Source organism: Leucopleurus acutus (genome assembly GCF_964270905.1).
Source record: "Leucopleurus acutus genome assembly, chromosome: 2".
Classification (NCBI taxonomy): domain Eukaryota; kingdom Metazoa; phylum Chordata; class Mammalia; order Artiodactyla; family Delphinidae; genus Leucopleurus; species Leucopleurus acutus.
Window position 1 is genome coordinate 67,624,124 of NC_139143.1, and position 20,282 is coordinate 67,644,405.

General features: G+C 35.9%; 1 protein-coding gene across 2 annotated transcripts in view; it reads left to right on the forward strand.

The window, feature by feature from the left end:
* NME7 (NME/NM23 family member 7) overlaps nt 1–20,282 on the forward strand; it is a 265,965-nt gene that overhangs the window by 117,459 nt on the left and 128,224 nt on the right. For both annotated transcript variants that reach the window (XM_082833178.1, XM_082833177.1), the window contains one exon: nt 14,947–15,048. In XM_082833178.1, coding sequence (XP_082689304.1) covers nt 14,947–15,048 — 102 coding nt within the window. The remainder of the gene's footprint in view (nt 1–14,946; nt 15,049–20,282) is intronic.

Below are 20,282 nucleotides of genomic sequence, written 5' to 3' on the forward strand. Positions count from 1 at the left end.
TATTTGTTTTTCTCTTTCTGACTGACTGACTTCACTCTATATGACAGTCTCTAGGTCCATCCACCTCACTACAAATAACTAAATTTCGTTTCTTTTTATGGCTGAGTAATACTCCATTGCATATATGTGCCACATCTTCTTTATCCATTCATCTGTCGATGGACACTTAGGTTGCTTCCATGTCCTGGCTATTGTAAATAGAGCTGCAGGGAACACTGTGGTACATGACTCTTTTTAAATTATGGTTTTCTCAGGGTATATGCCCAGTAATGGGATTGCTGGGTTGTATGGTAGTTCTATTTTTAGGTTTTTAAGAACTATACTGTTCTCCATAGTGGCTGTATCAATTTACATTCCCACCAACAGTGCAAGAGAGTTCACTTTTCTCCACATCCTCTCCAGCATTTATTGTTTGTAAATTTTTTGATGATGGCCATTCTGACTGGTGTGAGGTAATAGCTCACTGTAGTTTTGATTTGCATTTCTCTAATGATTAGTGATGCTGAGCATCCTTTCATGTGTTTGTTGGCAGTCTGTATATCTTCTGCCCATTTTTGGATTGGGTTGTTTGTTTTTTTGATGTTGAGCTGCATGAGCTGCTTGTAAATTTGGAGATTAATCCTTTGTCATTGCTTCATTTGCAAATATTTTCTCCCATTCTGAGGGTTGTCTTTTTGTCTTGTTTATGATGTCCTTTGCTGTGCAAAAACTTTTAGGGTTCATTAGGTCCCATTTGTTTAGTTTTGTTTTTATTTCCATTTCTCTAGGAGGTGGGTCAAAAAGAATCTTGCTGTGATTTATGTCAAAGAGTGTTCTGCCTATGTTTTCCTCTAAGAGTTTTACAGTATCTGGCCTTACATTTAGGGCTTTAAGCCATTTTGAGTTTATTTTTGTGTATGGTGTTAGGGAGTGTTCTAATTTCATTCTTTTACATGTAGCTGTCCAGTTTTCCCAGCACCAGTTATTGGAGAGGCTGTCTTTTCTCCATTGTATATTCTTGCCTCCTTTATCAAAAATAAGTGACCATATGTGTGTGGGTTTATCTCTGGGCTTTCTATCCTGTTCCACTGATATATATTTCTGTCTTTGTGCCAGTACCATACTTTCTTGATTAGTGTAGCTTTGTAGTATAATCTGAAGTCAGGGAGCGTGATTCCTCCAGCTCTGCTTTTCTTTCTCAAAATTGCTTTGTCTATTCAGGGTCTTTTGTGTTTCCATACAAATTGTGAAATTTTTTGTTATAGTTCTGTGAAAGATGCCATTGGTAGTTTGATAGGAATTGCAATTGAATCTGTAGATTGCTTTGGGTAGTATAGTCATTTTCACAATGTTGATTCTTCCAATCCAATAACATGGTATATCTCTGCATCTGTTTGTATCATCTTTAATTTCTTTCATCAGTGTCTTATAGTTTTCTGCATACAGATCTTCTGTCTTCTTAGGTAGGTTTATTCCTAGATATTTTATTCTTTTTGTTGTAGTGGTAAATGGGAATGTTTCCTTATTTCTCTTTCAGAGTTTTCATCATTACTGTATAGGAATGCCAGAGATTTCTGTGCATTAATTTTGTATCCTGCTACTTTACCAGATTCATTGATTAGCTCTAGTAGTTTTCTGGTAGCATCTTTAGGATTCTCTATGTATAGTATCATGTCATCTGCAAACAGTAACAGTTTTACTTCTTCCTTTCCGATTTGGATTCCTTTTACTTATTTTTCTTCTCTGATTGCTGTGGCTAAAACTTCCAAAACTATGTAGAATAATAGTGGTGAGAGTGGGCAACCTTGTTGTTCCTGATCTTAGTGGAAATGGTTTCAGTTTTTCACCATTGAGAACGATGTTTGCTGTGGGTTTGTCATATATGGCCTTTAGTATGCTGAGGTAGGTTCCCTCTATGCCTACTTTCTGGAGAGTTTTTATCATAAATGGGTGTTGAATTTTGTCAAAAGCTTTTTCTGTGTCTATTGAGATGATCATATGGTTTTTCTCCTTCAATTTGTTAATACAGTTTATCACATTGATTGATTTGTATATATTGAAGAATCCTTGCTTTCCTGGGATAAACCCCACTTGATCATGGTGTATGATCCTTTCAATATGCTGTTGGTTTCTGTTTCCTAGTATTTTGTTGAGGATTTTTGCATGTGTGTTCATTAGTGATATTGGCCTGTAGTTTTTTTGTTTGTGACATCTTTGTCTGATTTTCGTATCAGGGTGATGGTGGCCTCATAGAATGAGTTTGGCGGTGTTCCTCCCTCCGTTATATTTTGGAAGAGTTTGAGAAGGATAGGTGTTAGCTCTTGTGCAAATGTTAGAATTCACCTGTGAAGCCATCTGGTCCTGGGCTTTTGTTTGTTGGAAGATTTTTAATTTCAATTTCGGTGCTTGAGATTGGTCTGTTTATATTTTCTGTTTCTTCTTGGTTCAGTCTTGGAAGGTTGTACTTTTCTAAGAATTTGTCCATTTCTTCCAGGTTTTCCATTTTATTGGTATATAGTTGTTTTTAGTAAACTCTCATGATCCTTTGTATTTCTGCAGTGTCAGTTGTTAGTTTTCTTTTTTCATTTCTAATTCTATTGATTTGAGTCTTCTCCCTTTTTTCTTGATGAGTCTTGCTAATGGCTTATCAATTTTGTTTATCTTCTCAAAGAACCAGTTTTACGTTTTATTGATCCTTGCTATTGTTTCCTTCATTTCTTTTTCATTTATTTCTGGTCTGATCTTTATCAGTTCTTTCCTTCTGCTAGCTTTGGGTTTTTTTTGTTCTTCTTTCTCTAATTGCTTAAGGTGTAAAGTTAGGTTGTTTATTTGAGGTTTTTCTTTTTCCTCGAGGTAGGATTGTGTTGCTATAAACTTCCCTCTTAGAACTGCTTTTGCTGCTTCACATAGGTTTTGGGTCATCGTGTTTTCATTGTCATATTTTTCTAGGTGTTTTTTGATTTCCTCTTTGATTTCTTCAGTGATCTCTTGGTTATTTAATAGCGTATTGTTTAGCCTCCATCTGTTTGTATGCTTTACATATTTTTTCCTGTAATTGATATCTACTTTCATAGTGTTGTGGTTAGAAAAGATACTTGATACGATTTCAATTTTCTTAAATTTACCAAGTCTTGATGTGTGACCCAAGATATGATCTATCCTGGAGAACATTCCATGAGCACTTGAGTAGAAAGTGTATTCTGTTGTTTTTGGATGGAATGTTCTATAAATATCAATTAAGTCCATCTTGTTTAATGTGTCTTTTAAAGCTTGTGTTTCCTTATTTATTTTCATCTTGGATGATCTGTCCATGGTGAAAGTGGGGTGTTAAAGTCCTCTACTATTATTTTGTTATTGTTGATTTCCCCTTTTATGGCTGTTAGCATTTGCCCTATATATTGAGGTGCTCCTATGTTGGGTATATAAATAGTTAAAATTGTTATATCTTCTTCTTAGATTGATCCCTTGATCATTATGTAGTGTCCTTCTTTGTCTCTTGTAATATTCTTTATTTTAAAGTCTATTTTGTCTGATATGAGAATTGCTACTCCAGCTTTCTTTTGATTACCGTTTGAATGGAATATCTTTTTCCATCCCTTCACTTTCAGTCTGTATGTGTCCCTAGGTCTGAAGTGGGTCTCTTGTAGACAGCCTAGATACAGGTTTTGTTTTTGTATGCTTTCAGCTTTCTGTGTCTTTTGGTTGGAGTATTTAATCTGTTTACATTTAAGGTAATTATTGATATGTATGTTCCTATTACCGTTTTCTTAATTGTTTTGGGTTTGTTATTGTAGGTCTTTTCCTTCTCTTGTGTTTCCTGCCTATAGAAGTTCCTTTAGCATTCGTTGTAAAGCTGGTTTGGTGGTGCTGAATTCTCTTAACTTTTGCTTGTCTATAAAGGTTTTAATTTCCCCATTGAATCTGAATGTGGTCCTTGCTGGGTAGAGTAATCTTTTTTTTTTTAACATCTTTTTTGGAGTATAATTGCTTTACAATGGTGTGTTAGTTTCTGCTTTATAACCAAGTGAATCAGCCATACATATACATATATCCCCATATCTCCTCACTGTTGCATCTCCCTCCCTCCTGGGTAGAGTTAGCTTGGTTGTAGGTTTGTCCCTTTCATCACTTTAAATATGTCCTTCCACACCCATCTGGCTTCCAGAGTTTCTGCTGAAAGATTAGCTGTTAACCTTATGGGGATTTCCTTGTATGTTATTTGTTGCTTTTTTCTTGCTGCTTTTAATATTTTTCCTTTGTATCTAATTTTTGATAGCTTTATAAATAGGTGTCTTGGTGTGTTTCTCCTTGGATTTATCTTGTATGGGACTCTCTGTGCTTCCTGGACTTGATTGACTACTTCCTTTCCCATATTAGGGAATTTTTCAACTATAATCTATTCAAATATTTTCTCAGTCCTTTTTCTCTTCTTCTTCTGGGACCCCTATAATTTGAATTTTGGGGCATTTAATGTTGTCCCAGAGGTCTCTGAGAATGTCCTCAATTCTTTTCATTCTTTTTTCTTTATTCTGCTCTGTGGTAGTTATTTCCACTATTTTATCTTCCAGGTCACTTATCCATTTTCTGCCTCAGTTATTCTGCTTTTGATTCCTTGTAGAGAATTTTTAATTTTATTTATTTCGTTGTTCATCATTGTTTGCTGTTTAGTTCTTCTTGCTTCTAGTTCTTCTTTAACGTTTCTTGTATTTTCTCCATTCTATTTCCATGATTTTTATCATCTTAACTATAATTACTCTGAATTCTTTTTCTGGTAGACTGCCTATTTCATCTTCATTTGTTTGGTCTGGTGGGTTTTTACCTTACTCCTTCATCTGCTATGTGTTTCTCTATCTTCTCATTTTGATTAACTTACCTTGTTTGGGGTCTCCTTTTTGCAGGCTGCAGGTTTGTAGTTCCCGTTGTTTTTGGTGTCTGCCCCCAGTGGCTAAGGTTTGTTCAGTGGGTTGTGTAGGCTTACTTGTGCAGGGGACTGCTGCCTGTGTTCTGGTGGATGAGGCTGGATCTTGCCTTTCTGATGGGAGGGACCACATCTGGTGGTGTGGTTTGGGGTGTCTGTGAGCTTATTATGATTTTAGGCAGCCTATCTGCTAATGTGTGGGGTTGTGTTCTTGTCTTGCTAGTTGTTTGGCATGGGCATCCTGGTCGTAGAGTGGAGCTGGTAATTGAGTGGAGCTGGGTCTTAGTGTTGAAACAGAGATCTCTGGGAAAGCTCTCACCGATTGATATTATGTGGGGCTGGGAGGTCCTTGGGGGACCAGTGCCCTGAAGTCAGCCTCCCACCTCAGAGACTCAGGCCTGACACCCGACCAGAGCACCAAGACCCTGTCAACCAGATGTCTCAGAAGAAAAGGGAGGAAAAAAAAAAGAAAGAAAAACTAAATAAATAAAATAAAATAATTAAAATATATTATTAAAATACAAATATTAAAATGTTATAAAAATCCAAAAGAAAGAAGAGAGCAACCAAACCAATAAACTAATCCACCAATGGTAACAAGCGCTAAAAACTATACTAAAACAAGAAAGAACAAGAAAAAAACGGACAGAATCCTAGGACAAATGGTAAAAGCAAACCTATACGGACAAAATCACACAAGAAGCATACACACACACACTCCCAAAAAGAGAAGAAGGGAGGGAAAAAAAGAAAAAATATATATATAATAGGAAGAGAGCAACCAAATCAATAAACAAATCTACCAGTGATAATAAGCTCTAAGTACTAAACTAAGATAAACATAAAACCAGAAACAAATTGATGCAGAAAGCAACCCCCAAGTCTACAGTTATTCCCGAAGTCTACTGCCTCAGTTTTGGGATGATCCATTGTCTATTCAGGTATTCCAGAGGCGCAGGGTACATCAAGTTGACTGCGGAGATTTAATCTGTTGCTCTTGAGGCTGCTGGGAGAGATTTCCCTTTCTCTTCTTTGTTTGCACAGCTCCTGGGTTCAGCTTTGGCTTTGGCCCCGCCTCTGCGTGTAGGTCGCCCTCTGGCATCTGTTCTTTGCCCAGACAGGATGGGGTTAAAGGAGTGGCTGATTAGGGGGTTCTGGCTCACTCAGGCCAGGGGCAGGGACGGGTACAGAATGCAGGACGAGCCTGCAGCGGAGGAGGCTGGCGTGACGTTTCACCAGCCTGAGGTGCACCATGTGTTTTCTCGGGAAAGTTGTCCCTGGATCACGGGACCCTGGCAGTGGTGGGTTGCACAGGCTCCTGGGAGAGGAGGTGTGGATAGTGACTTGTGCTTGCACACAGGCTTCTTGGTGGCTGCAGCAGCAGCCTTAGCATTTCATGCCCACCTCTGCTGTCTGTGCTGATAGCTGTGGTTCGCACCCTTCTCTGGAGCTCATTTAGGCAGTGATCTGAATCCCCTCTCCTCATGCACCCCGAAACATTTGTCTCTTGCCTCTTAAGCAGTTCCAGACTTTTTCTGGACTCCCTCCCTGCTAGCTGTGGTGAACACACGCCCTTCAGGCTGTGTTCACGCAGCCAACCCCAGTCCTCTCCCTGGGATCTGACCTCTGAAGCTGGAGCCTCATCTCCCAGCCTCCAGCCCCCCCAGCAGGTGAGCAGACAAGCCTCTCAGGCTGTTGAATGCTGGTCGGCACCGATCCTCTGTGTGGGAATCTCTCTGCTTCGCCCTCTGCACCCCTGTTGCTGCGCCGTCCTTTGTGGCTCCGAAGCTTCTCCCCAGCTCACCCCCTATCTCCACCAGTGAAGGGGCTTCCTAGTGTGTGGAAACTTTTCCTCCTTCACAGCTCCCTCCCAGGGGTGCAGGTCCTGTCCCTATTCTTTTGTCTCTGCTTTTTCTTTTGCCCTACCCAGGTGCGAGTTTCTTGCCTTTTGGGAAATCTGAGGTCTTCTGCCAGCATTCAGTAGTTGCTCTGTAGGAGTTGTTCCACGTGGAGATTTTTTTTTTGAAGTATTTTGCAGGGAGGATGGTGATCTCCACGTCTTACTCTTCCGCCATCTTGAAGGTCCCCTCCACCGTTCTTATCTTAACATCATTTATTCAACCAGTGACAGATGTTTTCCATTTCTTAAATCTTCCCTTTTTACATTTTCCTTCTTTTGTGTGTTTGATTGGCTTTTTTAAAAATATGGTTAGAAGCAACTACCTTTATTAATGCACATGATATTATAGTTTTATTGTACATAAGATGAACAGACTCGTGGAGGCATATCTTACAGTAGCCTTGATCCTGAGTTACATTCTCATACAACATCAGGTAGTATTGAATTTGGTAGCAAGTAGTAGTTGAGGACATTAATATTTTATGTACATATCTGAGGTAGGCCATATTTCCCTTTGGTAAAAAACTTGTTTTTAAAAAAAAAGCCTCATCTTTTTCTTTTATTTTTTATTGAGGTAACATTGGTTTATAACATTGTATGTTTCATGTGTACAACATTATATTTCTGTGCTATACTGTGCTTTGAAAATACCATATGTGCAATTTTTTTATATACTATACATTTACTCTTAGAATTTTTTGATCTTGGGATTCTGGAGATAAAGATAAAAACATCACTGAGTGTATTTGTCATTTCCCCTGAGAAACCAGGAATTTGAATGGCAATAGCAATATTATACTTTAATGTCAGGACAGCCCAGAATGATCGATATTGATGTACTTTCTTTGGTTTAATCTTCTCAGTAAGATACTGTCTATAATTACTTAAATTACTTACTATTTAAATCTTGTAATATTAATAAAAGAACCTACTTAGGAGAAGGAACAGAGGGACTGTTTGGAAGGGGAAAAACTACCTTATTTCAGAGTAATTATTAGTCTTGTGAGTAATTTTTAGTAATGGTTATGATTTTTATTCAGCTTAAAATGGCTTATTCCGCTGAAAACAAGTATTTCAGATTATTGGTTTGTAGCAGAATCTTAATGGGAGAATGCACTATATATATGAACCAGAATATATCAATATCCAGGTATCTTTGAGATGTTACTGCATTTATATGATATAAAATTTTATTTATGCTAAGAAATGTTGTCTCCTTGAACATTTTCCCCAAAGGGAAAGAGTGTTTTTATCCCAGTAATATTTTATTGAAGTAAATATATTCTTATGAATGGTATATAGCCTCTGATTCTTTTAAAGTTCTTTTCCCATTTCATGATTCTGACTATTTCATTCAAAGGAAGTTGTATGATGGTCTGTATTCGTATACTAGAAATGCATATGATTGTGATATCTTACATTGGGTAGTTTGGGATAGCAAGAATCAGATAGCAAATCTTGGGTCTCATTTGCTATTGTGATTGTTGTATTTCCTCTTGGGTCTCTTATTTTTCATGACAGTTAATATTTAGGACTCAAGTTTTAAGTTCAAGGAAGAGGTAAGTTTTTAAATGCTGATACTGGATGTCTCTTAATTTTATGAGATTTATTTAATTCTATAAAGTAGGCCATGTAAAAATAATCTTAAGAGGCAACATAGTCTAAAGAAGCAAAAACAGGTGATCTGATTCTTACTCTGACTTTTAGTACAGCACTTTGCCCTCTTTGTCTTCAGATTCTTATAAAAGAAATAAGATATATAAGGTCATATTAGTGGTTTCATCCATTTTATTGTTTGGAACTTAAAGATGTAAGGGTGTGAAATGTAGAATATGTAGTGTGAAATAGTACAGCATCACTGACACTGTTGTACCAGATATTTTTTAATAATTCTACTCTAGTTCTAGGTTTTCCCATGTTACTTGCTTCAAACTGTAAAATTTTCCTGTTTCCCAAAATTCATTGCAACAGCTTACAGCTTCCTGACCTCAGTTTCCTTTGTTGTTGTTTTTTTTTGGCTATGGAGTCAGATGCAAAGTTCAAATCCCAAACACACCCACCAGCTGTGTGACCATGGAAGTTATTTACCTTCTTTAAGCCTTAGTTTACCCATATATAAAATAGAAACAACACTATTACTTTATGAAGTTATTGTGATTAAATGAAATAAACCATGTAAAGCAGTCTCATATACTAAGACTATTGCTTTAGTAAATATTAGCTATTTTTACTACTATTATTGTTATTACTGTAGCTGAGAATCTTTATAGTAGATTCTGTGTTGATCATTTACAGTTAAATTTGCTGTTTCAGCATTTGCAGTCATTAAAAGGTAATAATTCCTATCTTATAGAGTTATCATGATCCAGTTATTTACCACACATGTATTGAGTATCTCCTGTGGGCTGTACAATGTGTTGGCTACCAGGGAGACACAAATGAACAAAAAAAGCACACTACCTGCATTCATGGAGCTTATGTCCTGGTGAGGAGAGATATTAAATCAGACATCCCACTGCAACTGCTTAAGGATGGTAGTCAAAGGGCTATTAAGGAAGGAAACAAGTGCTTTTTTGTTCGACAGTGTTTTGCTTAAGAAAAAACCTAGGTGACTTGAGAATTCTGTTAATTCTTTTAATTAATTAATTCTCTTAATCTGTTAACAGAATTCTCAAGTCCATTTTTTAAGGAACGCTTTTTGCTATTGATGGAGTCCTTTTTTCAACATTTTTCTTTGCATTTTGTGCAGCCCTCTATGTTTATCGTTTTACTGGTATTTGTTATTAATACTGAAAGAGAGACAGGTGAAAGAAAGGTGGACAAAATTTACACTTCTGTTTTTGGAAAACATGCTCATGCCTTCTTCTACCCCTACTGACAACTTGGCTCTTGACATTTATGTGTAGGCAGTACTTCAATTTCATTAGACAGAAAATCCTACTCAACATAATTATCCATAAAAATCAATTTCATATGACCTTTGTGAAATAGTAAAGTGACTTCAGGGGCATACATCTAGGGATTCTAATGAGTAGGGTTCTGTGTACCATATTAATTATGAAGTTCTCTCCCTCCTTTAACTTCTGGCATTTCTAGTAGGCATGATGACTGAGTTTGGATTAATATTTAAATATTCTGTAATAAATTGCCTCCCTTTATTTTACTTTGGCATTATGTATCATAAACCTTCAAAAGTCATTAAAATGGTTTACATGGCCCTCCATGATCTGGCCTCGTCTCTTAACTGCTTTCCTCTGGTCTCACTCAGATCCTGATACCATGGCTCCTTTACTGATCTTCATATACCCCAACTGTACTTTTTCCTCCAGGCTTTATATGTATTTTCACTTCTGCCTGAAGTGTTCCATTCATTGAATGTTTCAGACACTGTGAGAGGCACTTTTCTTTGACCGTGTTTTTCATTAAACCACTTCACATATAGAGTTAAGAACCCTAAAAGAGTATACTTCCATTTCTTCTCTCCTATTCTACATGCTGTTGTCATACATTTTACATCTATATATGTTATAAACTCTGCAATACATTTTTAATATTTTTGCTTTAAATAATCAATTACATTTTTTTCTTTTTTAGTTGCTGTGAAATATGTTTTATATTCACCCACATGTTTACCATTGTTTTGTATAGATCCATATTTTTGTCTGGCATTATTTTTCTTCTGTCTGAAGTACTTCCTTTAACATTTTCTGTGGTATGTGGCTGCTGGTGGTGAATTCTCTCAGATTTTGTTTGTCTGAAAAAGTCTTTTTAATTGAAAGATCAGTGATTTACAATATTATATTAGTTTCAGGTGTACAACACAGTGATTCAATATTTTTATAGATTATATTCCATTTAAAGTTATTAAAAATAATGGCTATATTTCCCTGACAGTATATCCTTGTTGCTTATTTTATGTATGCCAGTTTGTATGTCTTAATCCCATACCCCTGACTTGCCCCTACTCCTTTCCCTCTCCGTACTGGTAACCATTAGTTTGTTCTCTACATCTGTGAGTCTGTTTCTCTTTTGTTATATACATGTGTTTGTTTTATTTTTAAGATTCTGCATATGAATGATAACATATAGAGTATTTGTCTTTCTGTGACTTACTTCACTAAGCCTCTAGGTCCATGCACATTGTTGCCAATGGCAGAATTTCATTCTTTTTTATGACTGGGTAGTATTCCATTGTATGTGTATATACCACATCTTATCCATTCATCTGTTGTTGGATACTTAGATTGCTTCCATATCTTGGCTCTTGTAAATAATGCTGCTATTGGAATGCATGTATGGTTTTGAATTAGTGTTTCCATTTTCTTCAGATATATACCCAGCAGTGGAATTGCTGGATCATATGGTAGTTCTATTCTTAGTTTTTTGAGGGACTTCCGTACTGTTTTCCATAGTGGCTGCACTAATTTACATTCCCACTGAGAGTGTACTTGGATTCCCTTTTCTCTACATCCTCACCAGTGTTTGTTGTTTGTAGACTTTTTGATAATAGCTATTTTAGCAGATGTGAGGTGATATCTCATTGTGGTTTTGATTTGCATTTCTTTGATGATTAGCAGTGTTGAGCATCTTTTCATGTGCCTGTTGGCCATCTGTAGGTCTTCTTTGGAAAAATGTCTATTCAGTTCTTTAATCGAGTTGTTTGTTTTTTTGATATTGAATTGTATGAGCTTTTTATTTATGTTTTGATATTAACCCCTTATCAGTCATAGCATTTGCAAATATTTTCTCCCATTTAGTAGGTTGTCTTTTCATTTTGTCAATGGTTTCCTTTGCTGTATAAAAACTTTTAAGTTTAATAGGTCCAATATATTTATTTTTCCTTTTATTTCTTTCGCCATAGGAGACAGATCCAAAAAAAATATTGCTACGATTTATGTTAAAGTGCTCTGCCTATGTTTTCTTCTAGAAATTTTTGGTTTCAGGTCTTACACTTAGGCCTTTAATCCATTTTGAGTATATTTTTGTATATGGTATGAGGAAATGTTCTCATTTCACTCTTTTACATGTGGCTGTACAGTTTTCCCAGCACCACTTGTTAAAGGGACTGTCTTTTCTCCATTGTATATTCTTGCCTTCTTTGTTGTGGAGTGACCATAAGTGTGTGGGTTTATTCTGGGCTCTCTATTCTGTTCCCTTGATCTATGTGTCTGTTTTTGTGTCAGTACCATGTTATTTTGACTACCGTAGCTTTGTTGTATAGTCTGAAGTTAGGGAGCATGATACCTCCAGCTTTGTTCTTTTTTTCCTGAAGATTGCTTTGGCAATTCAGGGTCCTTTGTGGTTCCATATAAATTTTAGGATTATTTGTTTGAATTCTGTGCAAAATTTTATGGCTATTTTGAAAGGGATTGCATTAAATCTATAGATTGCTTTGGGTAATATAGCCATTTTAATAATATTAATTTCTGCAGTCTTTCCATTTCTTTGTATTGTCTTTAATTTCCTTCAGCAGTGTTTTATGGTTTTCATAGTATAGGTCTTTCACTTCCAAGACAAGGATGCCCACTCTCCCAACTTTTATTTAACATAGTATTAGAAGTCCTAGTCACAGTAATCAGACAAGAAAAGGAAATACAAGGCATCCAGATTGGAAGGGAAGAAATAAAACTGTCATGATTTGCAGATGATATGGTACTATATAGAGAAAATTCTAAAGTCTCCACGAAAAAAAACTATTAGAATTAATAAGTGAATTCAGTAAAGTTGCAGGATATAAGATTAATATATAGAAATGTGTTGCTTTTCTATACGCTAATAATGAACTATCAGAAAGAGAAAGCAAGAAAACAATCACCATTTAAAGTTGCATCAAATTGGCTTCCCTGGTGGCGCAGTGGTTGAGAATCTGCCTGCTAATGCAGGGGACACGGGTTCGAGCCCTGGTCTGGAGGGACCACATGCCGTGGGGCAACTAGGCCCGTGAGCCACAACTACTGAGCCTGCGCGTCTGGAGCCTGTGCTCCGCAAAAAGAGAGGCCGCAATAGTGAGAGGCCCGTGCACCACGATGAAGAGTGGCCCCCACTTGCCACAACTAGAGAAAGCCCTCGCACAGAAACGAAGACCCAAAGCAAAAATAAATTAATTAATTAATAAACTCCTACCCCCAACATAAAAAAAATAATAAAAAAATAAAGTTGCATCAAAAAGAATAAAATACCTAGGAATAAACTTAACCAAGGAGGTTAAAGACCTATACTCTGAAAAAGTCTTTATTTTTCATTCATTTTGGAAAATATTTTCCAAATGTTTTCTCAACCGGGTATAGAATTCTAGATAGGTTGTTGTTTTTGTTTTTATCCTTATCTTTGTTCTACAGTTATGTTTCTTTTTTTGGATCTTTCTAAGGTTTTTGTTTTTACTGTTTATCACTGGGTTGTTTTATTTGTTGTTGTTGTTGTTTTATAGCCAATTTGATTATGATATGCCCTACTTTATTTTTCTTTCCATTTATTCTCCTTTGATTTTGTTGGATTATGTGAGTTTGTGGGTTTCATCAAATTTGAACTCTTTAGCAATTAATTCTTGAAATATATTTCTGTTCATCACCCTTTCTTCTTTTGGGGCTCCAATTACACAGCTTGTCATTGTCCCACAAGTCTTTTTTTTTTTAGTTTTTAAATTTTTCTTTATTTCTCTTTCTCTCCATGCTTGCTTTTTAATAGTTTCTATTGCATGCCTTCAAATTCATTGATCTTCCACAAAATCTTATCCTGTTTATCCCATAAAGTGTATTTTTAAGTTCAGATGTAATTTTCATCTCTAGAAGTTCTATTGGGATCTTTTTAATATCTTCTGTTTTCTGTGCATTATGTCTATATTTCCTTCTATATTTTGAGCATATAGAATCTATTTATAGTGACTGTTTTAAAGTTCTTCTGTAATTACATCCATCATTTCTGTCATTGCTGGGTCTATTTATTTCCTTCTGGTGATGGTTCATATTTTCTTACTTCTTTGCATGCTTGGTAGTTTTTACTATATGCCGATGTTGTGAAACTTACAGTGTTGCATGGTATTTTTTTATTCCTTTGAAGAATGTTTGACTTTGTTCTGGCACTCAGTCAAGTTACTTGGGATCAATTGGACCCTTCTGAGACTTGCTTTTAAGCTTTTATAGGATAGGTATAGAGCATTCCATATCTAAAGCAAGTTTAGGCCAATTACTATGATGCAGTACCATTCTGAGGACTCTACCTGATGCCCTGTGTATCATATGAGAGCTTTCCACTCTGGCTGTTAGAAGCACAAACTCTTCTTAGCCTTGTGCTATCTTTGTGAATTGTTTCATTTTCTGCTTTCTGGTAGTTCTTTTTTCAGCCTTGGGTAGTATGCTTTATACATACACAGACTCTTAGTCAAAGACTCAAGTGAACTTCTCTGCAAATCCCTGTAGCTTACTCTCCTGTAGCTCTCCCACCTCCTGTAGTATTCTGTCCTGCAAATTCTAGCCTCATTGGTCTCCCTAAACTCCAGTCTTTGTCTCTTCTACTCAGTGAGAATGTTGGGCCCTTTTGTGTTTGCTCTACCTATCCCACTGTCTGGAAGCCTTCAGTCAGTAAGATGGGACTGTTATATAGCTTTTGTTTTCCTCCTCTAGGGGATCATAGTACTGTGCTGTTTGTCATCCAGTGTCTGAAAACTGTTGTTTTATATATATATATTTTTAGTTTCTACATGTTTAATGTGAGAGAATAAATCTGGTGCCTGTTTTTCCTTATTGCTGGAACTCATTATGATTTTTATAAGTTTCTTTGTGGTAAACACTTTGGAATTTATATCTTTAGAAGTGTTCGTTTGACAGTACTGTGTTCAAGGGGAGAGAGCCTTTTAAAAGGAAGATGTACTAGAAGCTAATTTCAAATAGTGAACATGTCAAGTGGTAAAGCATTAAACTAAAAGTGGTAGTGGTAGGAATGGAGAAAAGGGGACATATCTAAAATACATTTTTGCAGGAAAAATGGACAAAATGTGGGAACTGCTTGTCATAGAGGGTACAGGTAGAGAAGATGTCAAACATAACTCTAACATTTTGAGTTCAGTAGAATAGTGGTACAATTAAAAGAGGAGGAGTAAAAGATTATTAAATTCTACTTGTTTGTTAATATTATTTTATATTACATATTATAGGAAATGGTGACAGAAATGTATTCTGGCCCTTGTGTAGCAATGGAGATTCAACAGACTAATCCTACAGTGACATTTCGAGAATTCTGTGGACCTGCTGATCCTGTAAGTTATTGTTTAAAACATAAAGTTTGTTTTATCCATTAACTAAATATCTTAACAGGTTTTTGATGGTTTTAGTTATTTAAAAGAAATAATACAAAATGAATGTAATAGATACAAATTTTTATTCAAAATCGCATTTTACGTCCTTTATTTCTTATACAGTATTGCCACAAAAGTGAATTTTTATTAGCCTCGTGACAATATAGAATGGGCAGAAACACTGTGGCATTTTCTTTTATTGTTTCTTGTTGCTAAATTGTGTAGGTAAGTAAATTTGTTAAGCTCTGTGATAGAAATTGTCTAAAGTATTAATTATCCTTTGACATAGGGAGGCCATAATAAAGCTCTCAATGTGAAGAATATTGATATGGTGGCTTCATACCAGATATGTAAATAAATATGAGCAGTGGGACTTATGTGAAAAGTGATAGTCTCTAGTATGCCTTTCAGTTTGCTTCAGGTTTTCTTCACATGGATATTTGGTGGTAAGGGGAATGGAGACGGGGATGGGACTGAAAAGCAGAAGTAACATTTGAATACATATGCAAAAGCTCCATGCAAATGTTATAAGCTGGGTAGGATTATAGGAAGTATTACCAATTTTAAACACTAGCTATAATTTAAATTTACCCTTTATTTCACTATCACTTGTAAAGTTTATTGATGAAGAACAGCCAGTTCAATTTAATTTAATTCAGACAATTTATTGAGTTCCCTTAAATGTAAGATAAAAAATTAGCAGCACCTATTAAGAAGCCAGCTTGTATGAGAGTGCTGCTAGATTAAGCCCTGTAGGAAAAAACAATACACCTGTTCTCAACAATCAAAAAGCACATACAGGACTTCCCTGGTGGTGCAGTGTTTAAGAATCTGCCTGCCAATACAGGGGACACGGGTTTGAGCCCTGGCCCAGGAAGATCCCACATGCTGTGAAGCACCTAAGCCCGTGTGCACCAACTACTGCGCCTGCGCTCTAGAGCCCATGTGCCACAACTACTGAGCCCATGTGCCAAAACTACTGAAGCCTGCGTGCCTACAGCCTGTGCTCTGCAACAAGAGAAGCCACCACAACGAGAAGTCCGCACACCACAACGAAGAGTAGCTCCTGCTCGCCACTAGAGAAAGGCTGCGCACAGCAACGAAGACCCAATGCAGCCAAAAGTAAATAAATAAAATAAATTTACAAAAAAAAAGCACACACATAAAGATCTTTCCAAACACTTACAGAGCAACATACTAGTAAGGTCTAAAATATTGTTAGTTCAGGTAAAATACAAATGGTGAAGGGTTGTTTATTAAGGGAGCAGTTAGTATGACCTGAAGGTAATTAAAGAATATTTGTAAGAGGAAGAGAGATGTAAACAGGGATTTTAAAGATGAATCAAGGCATGAAGAGAATAGGGAAAGCTGTAAAACTCTATGTACAAAGGTAACAATGAAAGAATTTGAAGATTTACTATGGTATACAGCAGGAATATTTGCTTGGCTTCAATGGGAAATGCATACCTAGGAACACAAGGAAATATGTTTTCTGAGAGGAAACAAGGTAGGGAATACTGGTAGAGATGAGTATGGGATGCATAGCTTTAAAAGCCAGGCTAAAAATTATGGATTCTGTATAATTAGAGTACTGTATAGTAGAAAATAGGAATTCCTTGTATGTAGTTTAATTTTGGATATACTAAATTATTCCTTTGATGAAACTAGAGCAAACTAAATTGGAAGAGATTAAAGGCAGGGGCTATAGAAAAGGAAAGGAGCAGACCTGATGACATTACTAGAGAAAGAGTTGGCAGGACCTACTTTATATCTTTTCAGGGAGAAAGAAGAATAGAAGTAAGTAATATGTGTGATTGTGAAAGAGTGATTATTAAAATGTGATTCTGCTTTAGAGGACATTAGGAGAAAGTGGTGGTGATATCAATTATTTATTAAATATTAATTGTAAGATATTAAGATGGAATATTTTTTGGCTAGATGAATAAGCAGAACTCAGTGTTTGCCGTTTTTAATTTTTGATTTGTGTTTTATGACCAAGAGGGGGTTTTGTTCATTTGTTTTTTAAGATAATTAAAATTATGGGTGACCAGCTGACCAGAGGTAAATTAGAGAGAAACTAAGACAAAAAAAAAGAATGAGATGAGTTTGTTCATTCTTTCATTCATTCAATAAATATTCATTGAACCTGTGCTGGTATTTGTGACTATAAAGAAAGAAGCTTTAAAGAGCTTACATTCTATGAGTGGACACAAATACATAAGTGGTTAGTTTCCACGTTTTGTGGCAACTGTATTGTTGGATGTTTGTATTGGGTACTATGGGAGCCCAGAATCATAGCATTTAGCTTAGTCTGGGGATGGATGATGAGGTCAGGGGAGTCTTCTTGAAGAACATGACATCTGAACTAAATTATGAGGAATGAGTAGATGTTAGCTAAGTGAAGAAGGTGGGGAATGATAGGAGTAAAGTTATGAATGCATAAAACAGCATCACTTTTGGGCTGCAGCAAACTGTTATTACTGTAGCTAAAGTACAGGGCAATGAATGATAGAAATAAGGTCATTGGGGGAAGAGTTGGAAAGTGAGCAGGTGAGTAATCATAGAAGGAAGAGTCCTGACAATAAAAAAATTTGCTGATTCCCTTTCTTTCTAGATATTTATTCAGTGAACATTTATGGAATAAATAGTATAATATGTACAAGACTCACTGCTTGGTCCCATGGCTGGGCTATAACAAAGATGACTAGAACAAGGTATCTTTCCTTAAGGAACTCATAATCTCTTTCAGGGTCCTAAGTCTTGCATCATTAAGCATAGTTGGAATTACTCCACTATATTTTTTTCATTTTAGTTATTTATGAGCCCCTTATTGCATTATATCACTACAAAGTTGTATCACAGGGATTTTAAAATTTGGTACTAGTTTAACATATAAAATGTTAACAGTGGCTGTCTGGGTGGTAGGATTATAATAATGTTCAATTCTACTTTCCTGTATTTTACAAATTTTCTTCAAAGTATTTATATTACGTTTATAATTAGAAAAATACATTTTATTTTATCATAAAACCTGAAAGTAAATGAACTTCTAAATGAGCAGTTGGGGCTGATTCAGGACTGATTTCTCCTCTTTAGTCTCAGGGTCCTGAATTATGTACTGTTCCTAAGTATAGGTACAGGATTTCAAGGGGGACCATATGCTTTTTTAAAATTTAGTTTAATTTGGGGGTGTTTTTATTTTTTTCTTAATTTTATTGAAGTATAGTTGATTTACAATGTTGTCTTAGTTTTAGGTGTACAGCAGAGTGATTCAGTTATACACATATATAAATATCTTTTCTTTTTCAGATTCTTTTCCCTTATAGGAACTAAACAAAATATTGAGTTTAGTTCCCTGTGCACAACCATATGCTTTTGATGGGTATTGATGGGTATTTTCAAGTCAGAAGAAACACCATTAGTAGTTACAGTCAAGCTTTAGGGACAATAAAATGGCTCTTACAGTTTGGTCTCAGACTTTAGTTCATTTTATCCTTTTTCCTCTCTCTTTCTCCCTTTTCTCCCACCTTTCCAGTAAATAGATATTGAATATTTACTACATGCCAGCCACTATGCTAGGTGCTACCAGGTTTATATTAATAAACAAATACAGTCCTTATCTTTGAGGAACTTAATGGTTTAGCTCTAGGAGGCAGAACTGATAATTAAACAGCAATCTCACTTTTAACTGCCAGGTGTGCCAATCTGTTCATGTGTTATATAAAAATAATTTAGAAATTTATTTCTTCACTGCTTAGTAATTCCCACATATAAAGTGAGAGCCTCGGTTACAATACACGTCAATATAATTAGCACTTGGAAGAAAGCCAGGTACATAATGGCCATACAATTAATATTTGATGAATTAATGAATACACTGGCTGTATTTTTACACCTACTTAACAACTGGTACTAATTTATTGTTTGAATGTATTTAATCTACAAAGTGGGTCCTTTTTTTCTTTATACTTTTCTAAGATGTAGAACTACTTTTTAAGTTGATTCAACAGAAGATTCGGCCTAACAGTGATCATTAGATCACTTTGTAACCATACAGTTGACCCTTGAACAATGAGTGGAGGGGCACCAAGCCTCTGAGCAGTCAGAAATCCATGTGTAACTTATAGTCATCCTCCCATATCTGTGGTTCCTCCATATCCATGTTCTGAATCCACAGATTCAACCAACCGCAAGTTGTGTAGTAGTGTAGTATTTACTGTTGAAAAAGATCTGCATATTAGTGGACCTGAGCAGTTCAAACCCTTGTTGTCCAAGGGTCAACTGTATATGTTGTATATTGACATCACTTTCATCATTGATATCTGCTATTGGCAGAGATTCTGCCTCTCTGTGGTCTCATAGCTGCAAGGAAACAGTCATATGTATGAATGGAATTTCTTCCAGTCTGTCCAGAAGTGGTCTCCAAAGAGGGGGAGGTGCACAATACAATACATTGTGTGTGTGGGGTGGGGATTATTAGACTTTCCATTTATATTTATTTACCATATGAAAAATAAGAAAAACTAAATTTGATATAGTTAATGTGTGGACTAATAAGAGTACATGTAAATAATCTATTAAAATAGATACATATTTTGATGTATGTACATATTCTACTCATAAGGGTGCTTGAAAAATGTTGGACGCTACTATATAGAATGGTAAAATTGTCACAACAGATTCCTTTACAATTACAGAAGTATTCACTCACCACACAATCACCTGCAGAAAATACATTCACTTAGGCAGAAAATCAGTTCCAGATTTGCCTCTGGAGGAGATTTTAATTGCACCTGCTGAAGAATTTCACTGTTGAGTAGCTTGGCACTTTTCCTGCTGAGCCATTAGGAACCTGAAAGAGTCACCAAAGAAGTGGTAAATTGTTTGGAAAAATCATGCAGAATATATTTGTTCTTGGACTGGTGAGTATGACAAGCCAAAATAACCTAACATAGGTATGCCGTATTTTATGAAAAATGAGAACACATGAAAAATGTGTTCGTAAAATATTTTATACAAAGGATCTTATTTAAGGGAATCTGAATTATTTTGTCAAGTGAATATCTACCCTCATCTGCTTTTGTACTTTGAAACCTTTACCCCATTGCCAGATTGAATTGAGTCATTTTCATACACAAAAAGTAAAAGTGGCTCTTCAAATTTAATGAAGTTTTTCATTCATTTGATTTTCTAGA